The sequence below is a fragment of the Scardinius erythrophthalmus genome, assembly GCF_964197995.2.
Source record: "Scardinius erythrophthalmus genome assembly, chromosome: 12".
Classification (NCBI taxonomy): domain Eukaryota; kingdom Metazoa; phylum Chordata; class Actinopteri; order Cypriniformes; family Leuciscidae; genus Scardinius; species Scardinius erythrophthalmus.
Window position 1 is genome coordinate 3,901,069 of NC_138232.1, and position 22,366 is coordinate 3,923,434.

General features: G+C 37.6%; 1 protein-coding gene across 2 annotated transcripts in view; it reads right to left on the bottom strand.

Moving 5' to 3' along the window:
* The window catches only part of anks1ab (ankyrin repeat and sterile alpha motif domain containing 1Ab), a 34,838-nt gene that overhangs the window by 3,646 nt on the left and 8,826 nt on the right, over positions 1-22,366 (bottom strand). For both annotated transcript variants that reach the window (XM_081380128.1, XM_081380127.1), the window contains 11 exons: positions 17,389-17,455; positions 11,325-11,440; positions 9,937-10,035; positions 8,937-9,083; positions 8,731-8,838; positions 8,446-8,616; positions 5,191-5,316; positions 4,262-4,333; positions 4,058-4,141; positions 3,644-3,781; positions 2,593-2,772 (listed from right to left, as the gene is read on the bottom strand). In XM_081380128.1, coding sequence (XP_081236254.1) covers positions 2,593-2,772; positions 3,644-3,781; positions 4,058-4,141; positions 4,262-4,333; positions 5,191-5,316; positions 8,446-8,616; positions 8,731-8,838; positions 8,937-9,083; positions 9,937-10,035; positions 11,325-11,440; positions 17,389-17,455 — 1,308 coding nt within the window. The remainder of the gene's footprint in view (positions 1-2,592; positions 2,773-3,643; positions 3,782-4,057; positions 4,142-4,261; positions 4,334-5,190; positions 5,317-8,445; positions 8,617-8,730; positions 8,839-8,936; positions 9,084-9,936; positions 10,036-11,324; positions 11,441-17,388; positions 17,456-22,366) is intronic.

The window sequence follows — 22,366 nt, forward strand, 5'->3', positions numbered from 1 at the left end:
CACTAACAATTATCTATCTATCTATCTATCTATCTATCTATCTATCTATCTATCTATCTATCTATCTATCTATCTATCTATCTATCTATCTATCTATCTATCTATCTATCTATCTATCTATCTATCTATCTATCTATCTATCTATCTGTGTATGCATATATATATAAAATGTGTGTGTGTGTGTGTGTGTGTGTGTGTGTGTGTATATATATATATATAGAGAGAGAGAGAGAGAGAGAGAGAGAGAGAGAGAGAGAGACTTTTTTGATGCTTAATTATCATCAAAATAATGTCAAAACCAATTTTGTAGTCATAATTTTCTTTATGCTAAATATAATATCTTCTTTTTCTTATTATTCTGGAGTGAAATATCATCTGGACATGTTCTGGACAGGTTTTGTTAGAGTCAGCTAAACAAACTTTATTTTTATCAAGCACATCTTCAGGCCAAAACAAGAATTTGCCAATGACACAACATATCCTCATCCTTGGATTATACATGATTGCAACCTTTATATCATCTTGAATCTAAAAGATTGTCCTTATACCACATTTTAAATTTGTGACCTGTTGCTAGTGTCAACCAAAAATGTACATGGGGGAAAAAAATAGGTGGATAACAGTGACAATTGGAAAACATAACAGGAAAATTAGTAAAGTGAATAAGTGGCAGGGAAGAGAAAGCCATAGAAGTAGCAGGAGGAAGAGTGCTGGAGAATGTGAGGAAGAGGAAGAGAGAGAGAGAGAGCAGAACCTGAACTCCAGGGCTGATAGAGGGCAGCGGGAGGTAGGAGGGGCGGTGGGCGGAGCACGTGTGACAGTAACAGCAGCGGTATTCAAGCACAGGTGCACCCTGGGAAGGAGGACCGGGCAGAAGCACAGAGACATAGATTACAGGCTTACGGCAGCAAAGTAAAGACATTTAGACATGAAAAGTATACTGGGACTGGAGGTGACGCCTCTCGACACAATTAAACCTGTTCCTTGAAGTGGGTCATTCCTACTATGCAGTATATATTTTTATGTGTCTTAATATATTGGATAAACAAAGATAGAAATCATATTCGTTTTCTTTTATCACAGCATCACAATTAAGTGAACATGAAAGTGAATTTTAAATGGGTTCACTATTTTTTACATGGTAAAAACATATTCAAAAATATTCTAGTTTTTTTATTTTTTTGCATTTATTCTTTTTTTATGGCTAGATTATATATTTTTGAGTGTCTCATTCTAAAATGTTCCATACAGTTTGATGAATCTACAGAAATTAGTATGATATCAACATTTCAAAATATGTTTGAAACAATACCAAAATTAATTTATAATTGAACAAAATTGGCCTGTTCCTCTTGTTGACGCCTATCTATCAAGCTAACTATCCCTAGCTGATCAATTGCTAACTTTAGCTCTTTATTTTTTACAAAATGTTTATTGTCTTGCAATTCTGTAAATAATCTACCATAATCATATTTAATAAAGACCAAAACAAAACAGAAATGACCCAAGAATTTAGCTTAAGCTCTAAACCAACACTATAATTCAGCAAAAAATAACAGCTATTCAAAACCATTCCCATATTGAATTAGACACAAATAATAATAAAGCATGTGCTGTGAATGTATTGTGTTAAAACTGGCTCAAAATGATCCACATGTAATTGAAGCTTAGTTAGGGAAGATGCCATATTTAAACTGACACAAATGCAAATTAAGCCATTAAATATGACATATATGATATATTCTGACTAAAGTCTACTGATTCTGGGATAATTAAGTCAATTTAGGTTTCAAGATTTATGGACAGCATCTGTGACAAGCTGTTGATTAACACAGACAATTATTTAGACTCCTCCACAGTTTGTATAAGCTAGCAAAAATTATGTTTACAGTAATGCACTCATAATAAAGGACAATACATTGCAATAGAATAACCTTTAAAATACAGAAAATAAACATTTCCGAGTAAAAATACATTAAAAGTATGCAAAATAAATAAATAAAAACACTGCAAAAAAATGATTTTCTTCCTCAGCATTTTTGTCTTGTTCTGTTTTACAAATATTAAGCAGATTTTGTTTTGCTTTTAAGCATAAACTCTCTTAATTTTGATCAATTTATTTCAGAAAACTAGACTCAATAACTTAAGCAATTTGATTTTTGCTTCTCAAGTAAATGTATCTTGATTTAAAAAATGTTTAGATATTTGTACTGGAAAACCAGACACAAATACTGAGGAAGAAAATCATTTTTTAGCAGTGCATTCACAAAACTTTATCCATGAGTAGTCCGACCACTATATGTACGATTAAGTCAGCTTTACAGCTCAAATAAAACACATTTTGTACAGAATCAGAAGAAGTGTTTTAACAAACTATATAAGCTGCAAATTTCTGCTTTTAAACCCTCCTGAATGTATTGCCCTATAGTCGCCCATTGTAAGTGCAATACTGTAAATTCTACTTTTTACTAACTGAGGGAACATATTATTGTCTGTGGTAATCAATAACATGTGAACACAATACATTCATGATGCATAATTCATCCTTAATCACGCCATGAACGTATGTATGTGTGCGGAACTCATACTCACGGTGGAGCGGCGCACACTGTTGCGGGACTGAGAGGTGGGCCTGCTTGGCTTGGCTTCTATGATTTCGGAGGATGGACCAGCATATGAACTGTGACGACGGGACTTCTGTGCCTGGAGAGCCATATGATATGCTACCTCAAAAGCTTGTCCCAGCGTCAGGATGATCTCATAGGTCTGTGTCTGAACAGAAAACAGCCATTAGTTGAGTCAATAAATAATTACACAATATGAGATTTCACTCTCAGTAAGGCTATAAAAAGCAAAAAGTGGCAGAAGAAACTATATTTGACCTGACAGCCAAACGTCAACCTGTAAGTGTTACTCGTGTGAAGAGGCTGGCAGTCAGACAGATAATCTGGGGGGGGGGGGGGGGGTTAAATAAATGTTAAATATTAAATTAAAAAATAAATAAATATGATCTTGTCTAGTTTCAATTCAGTGTCAGAAATGTAAATGTTAAATATAAAAAAAAATGCATGTAAAATAATAAATACATTCCATATGACAATTAATAAAAACTAAATTACAAACACCATGACAACTTAAAATAATAAACTTAAAAAATAATAATTAAGTTACTAATAATAGTAATCATAATAAAAATGCTGCTAAAATGCGGATAAATAAATGTTAAATATTACATAAAAAAATATATATTATCTTGTCTAGTTTCAATTCAGTGTCAGAAATATAAAATCTAATAAAAATAAAAATAATAAAATGCATGTAAAATAATAAATACATTCCATATGATAATTAATAAAAACTAAATTACAAACACCATGACACCTTAAAATAATAAACTTAAAAAATAATAAAGTTACTAATAATAATAATCATAATACAAATGCTGCTAAACTGCAGAATATGGCAACTTTAAAAATTCCATAAACTTTTTGTTTTGTCATAAATATTGCTTTACTCTCTATTATCAGCTCTATAGGTCACTTAGGCTAAATGGGGTCCATTTTGATTTCATATTGACTTTAATGAACCTGTTTCCTAACCCTGATTGGTTCCCCAATAAAAGAGCAGATAAAACAACACACACCACTTCTACTGTAGTGAAGACATGGCAGAAGTGAAACCCAGACTTCAGGTCTTTCGTGATGTATGCAAATGTGCAAAGGTCATCCGGATCCTGGGCCGCGCATGAGATGTTCTGGATCTCATGCTCTGCAACCAGCGCCTGCAAAAGTACAAAAATATTTAGTGAATCCCTCACAATTTTCAAACATCCGCTAAAAACATGAGCACTTAATTAATTCATAACCATACAGGCCTATGTAACCATATATAACCATAATCTATCATTCATGTCCGTGCCACAAATAGTGCGGGACGGGTTACTGTAGAGCAAATCTCACTGATAGAGATGCTTGTCTAAAACACTACTAATAAAAAGAAACGTTACGGTAAACCAGTATTAACTTGTGTTACAGTAAGTATCGGAGGTTGCTTTTACCTTGGTGGCTGCGTCGACGAACTTGACTCCTTTGTATGTAATATTCAGTATTATGACAGGACCTTTCCGGTGATCCTTTGATTTCTGGTGAAAATTAAAAGGCAGAAAAATCGAACTGTTTAACGGGCCAAATGTGTAAACACACACTGAGACATGAAACAAATATTGACATATTGGCATATTGAATAATATATGCATACATACCCTTATTCTAGCACAGGCCTCCTGTGTAGATTCAATTCCTCGTAGATCTCGGATGATCACAGACCCTAAATACTGGAAAAGGAGAAAGATTGGAGAAATATATTTTCCGAGAGTGGTATATGAGGGAAATTTACATTCATATGCACGTTTATTTTAGCAGCTTGCAAGTGAGAAATAGTCCAATGAATTCTATCTATCTATCTATCTATGAAACCTTTCTGATTATCAATGTTGAAAACAGTTGTGCTGCTTCATATTTTTGTTTAAACCATGATCATTTTTTTTCAGGATTCTCTAATGAATAGAAAGTGGAAAAAGAACAGCATTTATTTGAAATAGAAATCTTTTGTAACATTATAAATGTATAAATCTATCGCTATTGTGCTAAACAGTGCTTACTCACTCAGTTTCATCTCAGGATAAAATAACTGATGTTTCAAAAGAGCACTTTAATTTTTAATGTGGTGCTCATTAATGGATCTTTTATTTATTTAAATGTAGACTCTGTTTTGATCTTGAACAATGCTTTGGACAATGCTTTTGGGGTTTGAGCCGCTCTGACACATAGTGAAGTCAGGTTGAGTCATTTCCTGATCCCATTCCCCATCATTTCCTGTTCTCTCTCTAATATCCCTTGGCAAACTTGATTTTCTGCCCCCCCAAAAAAACTATGCTTAAAGCTGTTAAAAATAAAACTTCTTTTTGTAACCCGTTGTTAAATAAGATGCATGTCAACTTGTTTGATTAAAACACACAAACATGAAAATAATATTTTCCTCGGATGGCCTCATGATGTCTTTGGGTGTATAAGAGCAACAGAGGGAAGTTACTGTCATACCAACCCTTTATTAAAAGTAACGAAGTAAACCGACCCTTTGCTATCAGTAAAGGTTGCAATAAACTGACAAATCCTCATAGAAAAGACTTACTCTGGCCTCATAAATGCAGGACTCTGTGATAAGTTTCTCAGGGTGATGATGCCAGGTGGAGACAGTGGTATATGTGGCAGAGTGGCTGGTAGGGCGAAGACGTGTTTGACGATCTGCATGACGGTCCTAAAGGAAAACAAAGTGAAATCTGTGTCAAGGTCACACCGACTAAAAAAAAAAAAAAGTGCAAATTTATATTAAAAGTCGAGTTACATTTAATGTTATTTTGCAGCATTTTCCTATTGTTTCTCCATAAATTTCAAAGCATAATGAGTTTAAATTATTAAACAAATTTGCCTTATTTAAAAACGGTATAAATGATTAATGTTCTGTGGTGTTCAGAAGTGTTGCTGTGCCCTGTGGTAACAGACATCAAGAATGAATTCTTCTCAAAGACCTCGTAACTATTTCATCTAATTTGTTAGAGAGCATGTGGAAACATAAATAGTAAATATAACTAAATATGTTTCATTAAAAATGAATTTTTAGTATTTAAAATAGCACTACAGACACCACAAAATGTGACATTGTCAGAATATAATAACCATATTAAAGAATAAGATAAGAACAATACCTTGTGTTTTCAGTTATTTTAGTCCCAATTTTTTTTTTTTTATTAATTTGGTTAAAATGTCAGTGCACTCGAAAAGGATGACTGCAGTAATTTCAAAGAATTACAAATGCATCAATGCTTGTTACGAATTTTTTTTTTTTTTGTTTTTAGTTTTTTAGATTTGCCTAAAGGTGCAGTAAGTGATTTCTGAGAAACACTATTGATATCTGAAATCAACCCAATCAAACACGCCCCTCCCTTCATTGCTCCGCCCACAATGTGCATGAACACACAATGCAAGAGTGGATGTCTCTTTATCGCTGAAGCAAAGCAAAAGGGCTGTGTCTTAATCGCATCCAAAATAAAAGTTTGTGTTTACATAATATATGTGTGTGTGTACTGTTTACAATTATTTTGTAAATATAAATACACACATATGCATGTATATATTTAAGAAAAATGTGCATGCATATACTGTATATATCTGTATATTTAACAGCTATTTATCATAGCTAGAGCAAAGCAAAAATCGCGATTAATCGCATCCAAAATAAAAGTTTGTGTTTACATAATATATGTGTGTGTACTGTGTATAATTATTTTGTATATATAAATACACACATATGCATGTATATATTTAAGAAAAATGTGCATGCATTTACTGTATATACCAACGCTATCTCACGACCAATTCGTACGAATTCGTACGAATGATAAAAAGTTGGCTAATTCGTACTAATTCGTACGACCTCACTCGTACGAATTTGTACGATTTGTCTAAACCCACGTGATGGGTAGGTTTAGGGGCGGGGTCAAGGGTAGGTCATTCGTATGAATTCATACGAATTGGCCAATTCGTAAAATATGTAGGATTTGGCAAAAATCGTACTAATTCGTACGAGTCAGGTCGTATGAATTCGTACGAATAAGCCACCTCGTAGAATTTGTATGTTTTCCCGTGAGATCGGGCTCTATATACCTGTATATTTAAATAAATAAATATTTTACATATAAATAACACATTTTTCTTAAATATATACATGCATATGTGTGTATTTATATATACAAAATAATCAAACACAGTACACATACATATTATGTAAACACAAACTTTTATTTTGGATGCGATTAATCGCGATTAATTGCTGCACAGCCCTAAAAATAGTGCTTGCAACAAATTAAGCAAAGATAACAAATGAACGACAAGGAAGACCAAAAAATGAACATACAGTACAGAAGAGTACACCGATGAGCCAAAACTTTTGAGGCATGGACTCTACGAGATCCCTGAAGGTGTCCTGTGGGATCTGGCACCAAGACGTTAGCAGCAGATCCTTCATGTCCTGTAGGTTGTGAGGTGGAGCCGCCGTGGATCAAACTTGTTGGTCCGGCACATCCCACAGATGCTCAAATGCATTGAGATCAGGGGCCAGGGCTTTGAACTATTCATCATGTTCCTCAAACCATTCCTCAACAATGTGTGCGGCAGGGTGCTTTATCCTGCTGAAAGAGGCCACTTCCACCAGGGAACACCACTGAAGGGGTTTAGGTAGGTGGCACGTGTTAAATTTACGTCCACATGAATGTCCAGTCCAGCAGAATATTGCCCAGAGCATCACACACACTCCACCGGCTCGTTGTGGTGCCATCCCTTCCCCAGTTAAACGGCACACACGTACACGGCCGTCCATGTGATGTAAAAGGAAACAGGACTCATCGGACCAGGCGACCTTCTTTTACTGCTCCGAGATCCAGTTTTGATACTCATGTGCCCATTGTAGGCGCTTTCGACGGTGGACAGGGATCTTCATAAGCACTCTGATTGGTCTTCGCCCCCATATGTGGTGCAGTGTGTGCTATGACACATTACTCCCATAACCATCATTAAAATTTTGTGTGACTTGACTTGTCCTGTTAGCTCAGACCAGACGGGATAGCCTTTGTTGCCCTTGTGTATTGAGGCGCCAAACACCCTGTCAGAGATACTCTGACCCAGTCGCCTTGCCATAACAATTCGGCCCTCATCAAAGTCGCTCAGATCTTTATTCCTGCCCATTTCTCCTGCATCAAACATGTTGATTACGAGAACTGATTGTTTCCTTACCATCTAATCTACTCGGACCTTAATAATCTGGCCTTGTTAAGAGATGATCAACGATATTCTCTTCACCTGTGACTGGTCATAACATTTTGGCTCATAAACAAGCAAGAGTTTGTTGTTAGTCGCCAGCACACACCAGCTCCAGAGCAAATAGCAGTGTCACTCACGTATGGAGCAGACACAACACAACCTTGGTGTCTATTTTCTATTTTCAGGCCTTCCCGCTTAGGTCTCTCCGGCGCTGGAAAGCTTTTCTAATATTAATGCAGGTCCTAAAGCGCTTGCCTGATCATAACCCTTCTTTTTCATCCAAAGATATTACTCTGAGCGTCACGTCTCTCAGCCATCTCTCTTTCTTCAAATGTCCCTCTTCCTCACTCTCTCTTCTCCCCCGTGATGAGTGGACACGCCCCCTACTTCTGATTGGCTAGAAGTGTGTTATGCTGCTTGGTCCGATTCACTTTCAACAGTGTTTCTCAGAAATCACTAACTGAACCTAGATATGGTTTGCAACATTTATCATAGAGTGACTCAAATGTGATTCATGTTACTTGGAAGGAGTCGTTATAATTACAGTTATCTTGGTCGCAGAGGTACTTACATGTGAGCGTGACCTTTCACCAAAGGAGCGAAGGGAGATACTGCCGTCCTGATCCAATGCTCTGCTCTTTCTGCCTGATTCTCCCAACGGAAGCAACATGTCCATGGAGCGACTGGTGTACGGATCCATATAACTGAGCGGTGACGTGTTCTGAGACAACAGGTCCTGAATCTGTTAAGCACAAATATCATTTTTCATCAACATACTGTATAGTTATATCTGCATGTAACAATATGGATATCATGCTGTCTATATTTTTCTAATATGCCGAATTGTGTTTATCACCTTTAGCTGGGAAAAGCGGTTGGATTTTGAAGGTGCTTCCTCATACGGTCGCTCTGATATCGAGGCTATGATCCTTTTTCTGTGACCAAGAAGGCCAATTTTTAACACCTACACAGAGAAAACATGGTTGGTGTATCAGATCACAGTGCACAAAACTCGTTCCTGCAGATGAAAGTATTTTGAACCAGCACGAAAGGCACATTTACATTGACAATTTCAAGCTCCCACAGGTTCTTCACGCAGTCCAGGGTGCGGTAGCCGCTGGACAAGAAGTTGTGCAGATATTCTCCGAGGCCCAAAGTTTCCAGCCATGAGGACAGAGAAGTGCTGCCGTCACACCCCAGAGCTTTCACCTGAAGGAGGAATAAAACACTCTCTCAAATCGCATAGCAAAGCATATATGTAATGCACTTTGAGGAAAGCCAGGAAAGTCACACTTAAAATGTCTGAATGTGATTGCATTATAGGGTTGTAACAATATATCGTGTCACAATATATCGCAATACAAATATGTATCGTGGATGGTGACAATCTGTATTGTGTATATTTCACCTTAAATAAAAATTAATGTGTGAGAAAAATTTCAAGTTTCGAGTTTTAGTCTCAGTACTACATTAAACTACTAAATATAATGTATAATAATGCAATGGGGGAATATTTGTGGGTCCTGGTAATGCCAAATGTCTTTGTTACCAGTAAACACAACATTATTTTAAATATATCTAGTCTGTGAAAGAGTGCAAGCATATTCATCTAAAATAATTCTGTATTTTCAGCTTCAGAATCATGAATATTTTAATTCTGGTCTCACTATTGTCCTGTGCATTGGGTTTCAGCACCAAGTTCAAGCCTATTTATTTACACCCACAATGTAATATCAAATTAAGGATTTTAATTAACAGTACATTTTTTGTTAACCTTTAATCATATGTCTTGGAGTATCGCAATAATATCGTATCGTGAGTTCAGTATCGTGATATGTATCGAATTGTGACATGAGGGTATCGTCACACCCCTATTGCATTACATGACAAAATATTAATTCTAGTGCAAATAAACACAGAACCGGCTTCTCTCAGAACTAACTTCACTTTTCTGAGACATATTTGCAATGACTTTTAACCAACTGCTCCCAAGGTAACTTTAAGTATAAGTGGATGAAAGTAAGTAGTGTCCAAATTATATTTTGGGACTGAAACACGCTACCTTCGGAAAGTTTTTTGCTGCATGAAGGATTTTCTTCCTGTGGCCTGGGTCGGTGATACCAAGTTCATGAAGGTCCTCATCTTCCATCACGTTACTCCCCTAAACGTATGCACATTCACATGAATTTCTGCTCTACTTAAATCCCTGAGAACAACCAAATGTTGCATGAAAGTGACAGCAGAGGTATTTTACTAAAACACTTTCAGGCACATACAGTCCCTGTGAATACTGACACTTAGTGCCTTGCAAATATATTTATACCATTAACCAATCACCTCTCTCTCTCTCTCTCTCTCTCTCTCTCTCTCTCTCTCTCTCTCTCTCAATATATATATATATAATATATATACACACACACACACACACACACATGCATATCTGCCTAATGTAGTGATAGTATATAGTTGGCATAATGGAAATATAGAATATAGACTTTTAGGATATACACTTTTATAATACATATAATTATAATTCATCATAATTATATTTAAGGGGCTGTGGCTGAAATTATGTACTATAACAAGTTTCTTCTCTCATTAAAGCTGCAGTCCGTAGCTTTTTTGTGCTCAAAATTGGCAAAATTTACATAATAAACGAGTACATCGTGAATCCATTTTCCAAACCTTGGTTTTGTCTTATCCTGAATCACTACGGTATGCCTATAATAAGTGTTTACACTGGGACTATTTTAGACCGGTCGGGTCGCACCGCTGCGAAGTATCCAGTACCAGCGTGACTCGTCATAGACATAAACAGAGAAAAGTAGCTCCGGCTACAATGTTCTTCCGCAAGACGCATGCAGTTCTGTTTATTAACCACTAGGGCACTAAAAGTTACGGACTGCAGCTTTAATTTCACAATTTTTAATAACCTTTTAGCTGTTTTGCACTTCACTTAGATAGTCCTTCAATGTAATAACTTAATTTTTACAACAAATATTCCGCATAGTCTCTCAATTAATATGAGGTCATAAACTGCTTTAATAATAAGTATTGCACATTTATAGAAAAAATGTTTAAAAAGTTGTATAGGCCTATAGCTTAAAGCATGTTATATATAGCTTTTAGTTAGCTTAAGGCAAATTTCATGTTGTGAACCTTTTTTTTTTTAAAAAAGCACTGAAATTATACTTTAACTGATTTTTTTTATTATTATTATATCAAATAAATATCACAGAATTCAGAGACAATTTAAAAACACATACACTGAATCTACATCGAGGATAAAGCAAAAGAGATTTTCCTTACTTGGAAAAAATATATATCCATGAATGATAGTGTTCAGTGAACTGAAACATATTTTTGGGCCTTTGTATTTTGGATATATAGAAACTCACCACATGACCAACCTGCTGTGTCAATCAATCCTCACACACAAAAGCCACTCACCATGAAGCGCAGGTCATCGAAACCATTGAGCACCAGTTTGCTCTCGTACTGAGGAAAGCCCACGTGTTCCAGCCACTCCCCCACCGTCTGCTCCAGCGCACGGCTCCCGGCTGCATCTGCCGACAGAGGATGGCGTTTGAGCAGTGAAAAACCATTTAGCCTGTAGCAGCGGCACTCGGAGGCCGAGATGTGGCACTGCCACATCATCTTTGGCCAGCAGAGCTGAGGGCAGCAGCAGCAACAGCAAGGCAGTGTCCAGGCTTGAGCGACGGGCCTCCGCTAGACACAGGGCCCCAGATTTACAGACTAAACTAGTGATGGAGATTCCTCCACAAGCCCTCACTGCGTTGGAGATGAGGACCAAGGCTGAATGGGGTATGGAGGTAGACCTTGGCAGGTAGTCCTTTAAAGAAGAGCGTCAAGTCAGTCAATTGGAACAATTTGGCGTTGCTCTTCAAGAAGAGGGCAAGCAAACGAAACAACGTCTACACAGATTTTCCGTATCTGAATCAAACATTCGCACCGAGGATCATCAGCACGTTTCTCCAACTGGAAGATCATAAAAGTTCGAAAAGAGCTTTTGGCTTGCAGCAAAATATCAAGATCTACAAGAAGCTACTAGGAAGTTGCAGGAAAGTGCGCCCTGCTTTACCAACATGCCCTACACATCAAACACAATGCAAGGCATGATAAAACAGACTTGTCCTTAAAATTAGAAGCAAAATCCTTTAGCAAAGACCTAAGAACCATTGGAGAGTGAGTATAATGCCAATGAGTTTTCTACAACAGAATCATGGACTCTTAAGCCAAGCAGCCTAACTCATTGATCAACAGTCCACCGCAATGCCAGTTTTTCAACTCCAGAAGCTTTGATTGACACCAGGTCGTCCTTTGAAAGATCCTCATGGCACATCCCAGTCCTCCGTTCCCGTTGTTCAGATGTTGAGGAGGAACCCCTCCCACCATCAGAAAGTAGCCGGCTTGACCACTTCCACAAGCAGTCCCGGATCAGGTAGTGTTCTGTCACGGTTATCCGAGTACTCCTGGTCCTTCCGAGCTTAGACGCACCTCGCCGGTCTAACATACCAGAACGAAACACACCATCAAACCGAGGTAAAGCCAAACCTTTATCCAGTGGAAACAACGGATTTAAAAAAAGAAAAAAAAGCTCAGCACAGCCCCCTTGATCTGATCGCTTCGTTCCTTTAGAAAGACGTTTCTTCTGACCTGATCAGGCAACGTTCTGGTCACGGTAATCCAAGTCCCTCCGAGCTCAGACGCACCTCACCGGACTAACATACCAGAATGAAGCACACCATCAAAGCGAGGTACAGCCAAGCCTTGATCCAACGGAAATAAGGTGAGCTCCCACAATGGACGGATAACCCCATAAGAAAGCCCCGCTGACGGCACGGTCCCTCTTGTTGCAGCCCAGCCCCTTGATCCGGTTGCTCCGTTCCTCTAGCAGACGTTCCTAAGGGTCTTGCGCTCGGGGGCAAGGATTGCTGCATCCCTGATCCAGGAACGCTCAGTCACAGAAGCAGCTGCATTCGGCACTCACAAAGCATAACATCAAAATGACATAGTGCTCCTCCAGAAAGCCATCGCCTGCACAACTGCAGCTGGTAATCACCTTAAAGACATCTTATTCATTCAGTTTAGCTGTGTATCACCTTCACTCGCTTTCTTTCTTCTCTGACTTGATTTTTTACTCTTCATTAAAAGAGTCCTTTCCGAGAGCTCTGCATGGCTGCCATACACCGTCTGATGCTGAGACCCCGCTGCATGGCATATACGCTCTGTTCGTTCCTAAACCCCCCTCCTTCCCGTCTCTATGCCTCTCTTTCTCTATCTGTCTCACATACACACACTCTCTCTCTCTGTGGCGATCAATCCCCCCCACCCCCTTTTCTCCATCTCACTCTCTCTCTCTCTGCCCCTCTATCTATTCCCCCCTCCCCGTACTGATTAAAATTGCACGCAGGCTCTCTGATCTTGCTAGTGCAGAAAGGACACCATCAGAAAAAGGAACAAGAGACAAACCCATACCACACACTACTGTGCCAGGATCAAGGAGAAAAGGAAGAATGAGGGAAATAACCAGTACAGGTTCCTCTAACCCCCGCACCCCACAACCCCATCCCTATCCCCTCCGCACTTAAGTGCTTCCAGTGCCTCTGCACTCTCTCTATGAAAAATTAAATCGCAGCCAAGCCACATACCACGGTAAATCATCAGAGGAATTAAATTCATGAATGTGTCACTGTGCCGGAGCGGAGAGGGGGCTGCACAGTAAACGTTAAGTCAGCGAAATGCACCGTGCACACGCTGCACTTAACGCAATCCCACCTGTGCCCACATTAATACTGGACACACATCCGAGTCCAATCGTCAGAATCCAGGTTTGCCAGACGTGATTAAACCATAGGCGTTCGTGATGTGGTCTAATTCGGTGTCACACATGAGTGCTGCTTCATGCATGCATGTAGGGCATTATCTGCATGCAGCTGAGAGCAGAAGAATCATACGAACTGTCAGCCTGCCAGACTTATTCACACACATACAGGCACTGAAACAGGCTTAAGATGTAAAGTACATCCAAACATCTGCATGCTCAAAAGGACGCTCATTTCTAAAGGAGGTGCATTCATTCATTTATTCAAAACGACAAGCAAAACGAGGAAAAACACTAACAATTTGGCAAAAAGGAGCCAAACTAAATTATAAATGGAGCTATAGTGAATTTTATCATGGTATTATCATGGTTTCTTAGATATGCTATAATTTTTTTTTTTTTTTTTTTTTTTTTTTTTTTTACAAAGTAGTACTAATTACATTTATTCATTCAGCAGAAGCTTTCATCCAATGTGAGCAAAATAAGGAAAAACACTAGCAATTTAGCAAAAAGGAACAAATCATTTAAGCAAAGCCAGCATTTTTTGATTTGGACAATGGCACCATAGAAATACCATGGCTGTTTGGACATGTACCATATTGTAGACATACTAATATGTCTATATATGACTATGACTATGACTAATATAATTATATCTTTTTTAAGTACATTGAAGTATCATGTAAATGCCACGATACATGGTACTTTACCATTGTACAGTGTTAGTATTAGAAGAACTTTCACTTACAAAAAGTGATATATATCTATAAATGTATTAATATCAGTTTTATATTTCTTGCAAAAAGTATAATGCCTTTTCCTATTTCTGTTCTCTGTGTCCAATATTACATTCCTCCTCTTAAGGGCACTCAACTTTTCCAATAAATGGCCTATTGTGACACTGTAAGAATTGTTTATTTCAGAAAACACCAGCATTTTCATTACTAACAACAGCAAAGAACTCAGCAAGCGTCCCCCAAACTCCCGTCAGAATTTTAAGGACAGTCTCACTGAACAATAGTGCTGTCTGTTGCTTTGAAGTGATTCTCTGCTGTACATTTCTAAATAATTGTATCTCTCCTAGAAAAGTCCATAAAAAAATATAGTGCTGTCGCTCCATATATAGCAACTACCTTGGGAGGCTCCATTCAAAAAGAAAAGAATATCAAGTCCTAATTACTGAGTGTCGGTGCGATGCCCACAGTAAATGGATCGTCATCTCATCTCTTTAAAGTAGGCCCTCGGTGCCCATTGTGTACCGGAGGTCAAAAGACCAAGTACAAAAATATCAGACCAAATTGGGGTAAAAACTGAGACCATGTGGCTGAGAAAGAAAGTTAAAGACGCTAATGAAATAGTTCTGACTTGAGGGTTGATTCAGCCAAAGCAAAGCTTTGTGGAAAAAAACCCTTTATAGGCTTTCACAGAGGATATACTACTGTGTTTAGACATATACAATGAACAAAATGAGTACGATTGTTTATAATCAGGCTGTCAATATATTAAAGGTGCAATAGGTGATCTGGGAAATGCTAACTTTAGCCTGCTAGCATTGAAAGCATACAATCCCACGTCTTTTTGTCTTTTTTACTGAGATGATGTAAAGCACATTGGTCAACATGTGTTGTTTTAATAGTGCTATACAAATAAAAGTGACATTGACATTGACACCCTCACTGCAAAAGCCATGCCTCCTCCGAAACACATGACAAGAGACAACGTTATTGGATTACATCATGTGTCATTCACCGGTGAGAAAACTTCTGTTGGACCATAAAACTAAAGGAAAGGAAAGAATGTACTGTATTTCAGCTTTAATAATATGCGATTTCACGACATAGCGGTAACACAGTTGAATCTGACTGAATTATCTGCATAGGGCAAAGTCAGCAGTGCAGAGAACGGTATACTGTCAAACCTGAAATGTAGATACTTGCCACTTGTTGTCGGTTCAGAAGGAAAGGTTGTTAGTTTGTTGTTGCTGTTTGCCTGCCATTCTTGCTCTGTCTGCACAGTGCACATGAAACGTGCTGATAACGTAAGATGTCTGCCTGAACAGGCTTTGCAGTTGGATGCAAACATACGTTGACTGACAGGGAACACATGCTATGATTTCATTCGGACCAAATGCAATGATTGAACCAACATTTTATGGTCCTACGCCTTCCAGAGACAATATACAGCGGGGGAAATAAGTATTGAACACGTCATCATTTTTCTCAGTAAATATATTTCCAAAGGTGCTATTGACATGAAATTTTCACCAGATGTTGGTAACAACCCAAGTAAGCCATTGTTGGCATCCTTCTGTCTCTAGAGACAATGGAGTCTGCACCTTAGTTGAGAAGTGTTTACTGAGTTGTGGAGCTGCATCGCCGGCTGTGGCTGAATAAGCCAATTAAGTTATGTGTAATAATGTGAAATGACACAGGGAAAAAGTATTGAACACATGAAGAAAGGGAGGCGCAAAAAGGCATGGAAAGCCAAGATAACTGCTGAAAACTTACAGTAATTAAAAAGCAATCCAGCCCCCTGTCAGTGGAAATTAATAACAGCTGGTTCAGTCCCAAATGATGGCCTACAAAAAGGTCTCATTGCCAAGGTGTCACACAAGACACATCTCATGATGGGTAAAAGCGAAGAGCTGTCTCAAGACCTTCGCAACCTAATTGTTGCAAAACATAATGATGGTATTGGTTATAGGCGCCATTCTACGCTTCTGAATGGTCCAGTGAGCACTTTTGGGGCCATAATACGGAAGTGAAAAGACAATAATTTCACCATAAATTTGCCTCGACCAGTGCTCCTCGCAAGATTTCTGATAGAGGAGTGAAAAGAATAATCAGAAGAGTTAAAAAAAATAGACAAAAGCACATTACAAAATTACTAAAACTTAAACTAAAATGAAAAAGAAAACTAAATATATAAAAATAAAAGCTGATTCAAAAATCTTGAAGTTCAGTCCACAACTATGGAAGCATATGGGTAGCAATATTCAATTTGAAATGTAATATGCAAAATGACAATGCAATATGTAAACTGGCAGTGCATTTCTGTATTTAAATGTACATTTTCCATTACATTTGTTCAACGCTTGGTGGAAAATTAAAATGAAAATTCAATTATTTAACGCTTTATAAGTTGCAAAATTAAAATTAAAATGTATTACAGAAATTATTAGATATGTTTAACATGTTCAAGCAAAAAATGATCATTTAAATGTTATTTTTCTTAATTGCATTTACACTTACAGTTAAGACACTTGCGATTGCATTTTCATTAAATGTCCCGCAATGAATGTAGCAAAATTCAATGTGCAAACTGAGAATGCATTCCGATCCGATCACATGCCCGTCCCGTCCCGCCCTGTCAATCACTGCGTGAAGTTCTAACTCTTCTAAGATTGTAAAAAATTTTTAAAAATTAATTCCTTAAAGGGATAGTTCACCCAAAAATGAAAATTCTGTCATCATTCACTCTCACTGAGGGTGAGTAAATGACGACAGAATTTTCATTTTTGAATGAACTATCCCTTTAACCTTAAGTTTGAGAGTCAATTTAAGGACCCAAATGCTTAACTTTAAAACCCATACATTTCACGTTTAAGTCATTCAGTTGTCTAGAGAACTGTGTCATTGCTCATCACTGATGTGCTGCTCTCATCTTTACCTTCCAGTGCAGGTTGATGCTCCTCGGAGATCTCGATGTCGGCAATCAGAGTCATGATCTTTTCAATCTACGATACAACATCAAGAAAAATAAGAGTTAATGCAGTTAAAATGCAGTTAAATATTTACATTTACTGTAATCTGCCATGACAGGTTACTCTCTACTCTCTTTATTGGACTTTGTCAGAACAAAGTGTTGTTGGCCAAAACAACTGCATCTGAACGCAGTGGATCTGAAATGTAGAATTAGTAGTTTTGCATTTCTCCAACACCTGGTGTTGGTCCCAAAACAGCCAGAGCTGTACAGTAAAAGTTCACATTAAAAGAAATTAGAAAGAAAATCAGCAAAAATCTTAAAAAAGAAAAGAATAACCCCAGTGCCCCTCAGCGATATACCAAAACCATACCGACTAGAAAGCACATTTATAAGAACACTTTTCCTTCCATGTAAAATCTTGAAGATTACTCTCCTATCAATAGACTTTTAGGAGAAGCCTGAAATAGAAAAACGTTGGTTTTTGATGTAATATTTAAAGTCTGGCAAACTCATTTGCTGTGTGCTTGTGGCATCAACATGCTGGCAAGCCCCTTGATTCATTTAGCAGTCAGATGCCACGGTCCACGTGGTAGATCCCCTCTAGCCATACAGGCCTTTGCATTTCCCACTCTCAAGTAACCTACATACTGCACTGACTATCCATTATATAATGCACAATGCATCCTCACAGCGGTCCATGGCGCACCTCCCAGAATCCCTCAGCTGCCTTCGCACATTCAGGCGTCGTCTCCTCATACGTGTTCGGAAGTACAGACATTTTACAGATCACATTAAGGGAATAGATACTCAGATTGGACCATTGGTCTGACATGTATACTAAAACTATGTCAGCATGAAAAGAAAACTGATTTACTTTATTAATGCAAGTTCCTGGTCTTCTTCTGCACAATTCATGCTTTTCCAAAGGAAAACTAATCAATTTCCCACAGATAAAATCAAGTCCTAAATTTGGAAATGCATAGCAAATCATGTTCTTCATGTTAATAATCCGAAGATTTTTTTTATGGAAGATTAATATTGTTTGTTTCATGTAAAAAAGGCCTTAATTATGGAGGAAAATTCATTATCTTCTATATGTAAAGAATTTTTTTTAATAAAAAAAATGCATCAGAATTAACTCCTTTATACAGAATCTGAAATATTATACAGCCATATTATAAACTCATGCATCCAAACTGAATGACAAACATACAGCGTTTTGTTACAAAAAAAGTGTTTGCAAATAGTTGACATTTTTGTTTCAGTCATATCATATCTGACTTGTTGTGAACAGGCCTTAAACAACAAAAATAACCCAAAGGTAGTATGACATTTCTATATTCAGGCTGTCAGTGTTAAAAATGCCCATGAGAAGGCTTCATTTACATGCGTACATTTTTAAATACGACCAATATTGTCAAGAAATTATTTTAGTATATAGTTGTAAACCTCTACAGCAACTTTTTTGTATAAACATTTGAGTCATTTTATCATGCAAACCTCTGCAACGACTAAAAATAAATAACTCGATTTCTGTCTATGGATTTTATTATATGCTCTGTGGGACGAGTCTTTTCCCCTATGGTAATCAACAGCACGATGCCACAGATTTTGGAAACACTTTACAGGTTTTATTAACATTAGTTAACTACTTTAATTAACATGAACTAAGACTTAACAATACTTCTGCATCATTTATTAATCTAGTTAATGTGAATTTCAACATTTACTAATCAAATGTTGCATTAGTTAACATTAGTTAGAGGGGTAGTTTTTCTATTACAAACATGCAGTGTAATGGGGCTTTAGCCTTCGTATATTGTCTGATTTCTTCGAAATGCGTAGAAGTTTGTTTTTGAGGAATTCACTGAAGTGTAGTCTCGTGAAATTGGGGAGAGAGAGAGAGAGAGAGAGAGAGAGAGAGAGAGAGAGAGAGAGAGAGAGAGAGAGAGAGAGAGAGAGAGAGAGAGAGAGAGAGAGAGAGAGAGAGAGAGAGAGAGAGAGGCATAGCCTCAAGCCATGGGGTTCCAAAAACAGTTCATGAAAGGCGAGCATTTTCATTTTGCCGAGACAGCAATGAGGAACATCACACAACGTCCAGCCTAATGAGTGAATATGTAGAAGCCAGCAGCTTGAGAAAATGTGAAGTATTGGGGTAATAAAGATTTCATACAGCTCTGCCTCGTCTCATGTGCCAGAGGAGTAACAAGATTACAGGCTTCAGAGACCGGTATGATGGCCAAGTCTCGCCGACACCACAGAGGAACTCTGAGTAAAGCAAAGCCATAAGATCAGGATATGATCACCACCACAGCCTCATTCTCAAAACCACATGCATTTTGCATTCATAAGACACCAATCAGTAAATGCAACTACATGTGATAAACTTTCACAGCGCAGTCTGTAATACTTCAAATTGGATGTAAGTGCAGAAATTCATAAAGCAAATAAAACAATACATATTTTGTTATATTTTGAAAGCCCATGCATAGCTGAAAATAAAATAAGTATATTCAAATTAAACATTATTTTAGTCATGTTTTACATCCACAAAATGAGACTATGAGATTATACTGTAGGGTTGTCAGTCATTTTGTAAATTTAATTGATTACATGATATGTTTACTCATTCATTAATTAAATAAATCCCATATTTACATCAATATTTGCTGATAAGCCATCCTAAATTAAAATATAAGTTATAAGTAATTAATAAAATAATAAAATAAAGCGTTTACATAAAATTGAAGGTTTTACCTGCTCATCATTGGTAAGAATGAAAGAGTTTCAATATAGGTCAGCAACGTAAAACACAAATGCTTGCTTTGTGCTGTTCTCATTTTGTGGATGTAAAATTGGGCTAAAACAGTTAATAAATCATAAGTATGGACAAGACATCAAAGTATAACAAGACACTGCAAATCATGAAAAATAGAGGTTGATTATTTACTGGGTAGTATTTTTATATATTTTTTATTAAGACGCAGGAGCTTTGGGGGTCAAGGTTAAACGCATTAATGCTTTTAAAGTCACCATGAAATCAAAACTGGCCATTCATATTTTTTTATGGAATATTTCAGTATTTATTATAAATCTGTGCACATCATTATTTTTTAAATTCATGTGTTCCTCGTAATCATTAATCAAAATAACTTCCCCTCCCTCCTGCAGCTCATCTTCTCTTCTCTGATGACGTGTTTATTCTTGTTCCAGAGGCCGTTTCATGTCACAATAGGGAAAAAAAGACTATCGCAACTATTAACGAGTTATTTCGGTAATAATTACTGCATGTTTTACTGTTAACCTCTTTACATGCATTTGCTCCATACTTGTACTCCTACCTGCATTCTTGTACTCACATCTAATGCAAATGCAAACAAAGTTTAATTTTGGAAAAAATAAAGACTGGCCAATGGCACTAATTTGCAACAAAGCTCAGTGAACAAGGCCAACATGGAACGGGCCATAACGTCCCAGAAGCTTTCTGACAGGTGAAAGCATTTGCCGCCCACTTCTTTTCCCCCCATGTGCATCTTTCACTTGCCATCTAAAGATACGTTTCCCCTGACATCTTCCTTTAGCATATGAATTATGAAGAGACTTATATAGCCATCTGTGGAAAGCATGTTTGACCGCTCACTCAAACACAAAATTATTTTTAAACAGGTTTTCTGCAGAAGTGCTGAAACATTAACACACTGAGCAATGGGCTGTTTTAGTCACACTGTCAGTGTTAAAAATGTGCATGCATGGAGGAAGGCTTACTCTACATGCATTTAAATACAATCAATTAAAAGCTTTTAGGGACCTATCTTACACCCGGCACAATGCAGCGCCAAGCGCGATGCAAGTGTTCTTTGCTAGTTTCAGCCCGACGCAGTTATCATTTTCACGTCCTGCTCCATGTTGTTTAAATAGCAAATGACTCTAGACTCTAATTCAGGGATGTCCAATCCTGCTCCTGGAGGGCCACTGTCCTGCAGAGTTTAGCTCCAACCCCAATTAAACACACCTGAACCAGATAATCAAGGTCTTACTAGGCATTCTAGAAACTTCCAGGTAGATGTGTTGAGGCAGGCTAAAGCTAAACTCTGCAGGACAGTGGCCCTCCAGGACTGAGTTTGGACACCCCTGCTCTAATTGGTTTAACGCACGTAAATCCCAAAACACACCCATTACTCATTATGAGAATATAGGGATGAGGCCGAGGGCCGTGAGAGAGCGGCACGAGCCATTACTCTGATGAGCAACACTTGCGAGACGCACCGGTCTCGTATCTCTCACGGAGGAGCGGAAGCATAAAGGAGGAGTAACGACAGTGAAGAGCGAGAGAGGACAGGCCTGGACTTATGTTTGTTTTGTTTTGTTTTATTTTATTGTGACAGCAGTCGTCCGTGAGGGGCTGCTGTCTTTTACTTTTGTTTTGTATTTGTTTTATTTTTTATCATTAAAATATGTTTGAATGTTCGCCGGTTCCCGCCTCCTTCTTCCCATAACAACATACCTCGTTACAAGGGACAACCCTTTTAGACCATGCGCTTAGATCGTTAAAATAGGGCCTTAAGTATTAGTTCACACAAAAATTTTAATTCTGTAATCATTTACTCATTCTCATGTCATTTCAAACCCGTAATACCTTCGTTCATCTTCGGAACACAAATGAAGAACTTTTTGATGAAATCTGAGAGATTTCTGTCCCTCCATTGACAGCTACGCAACTACCACTTTGACTCTTCAAAAAGTTCATAAAGAGATCATAAAACGAATCCATATGAATTGAGCGATTTAGTCCAAATTTTCTAAAGAGACTCGATCACTTTATATGATGAACAGATTGAATTTAGGCTTTTATTCACATATAAACATTCATCAACTCACACATCAGTTTTGGTAAACGGAAGCTCAAGCATGTTCACTTGATGTATGAGAATCAATGAGGTTC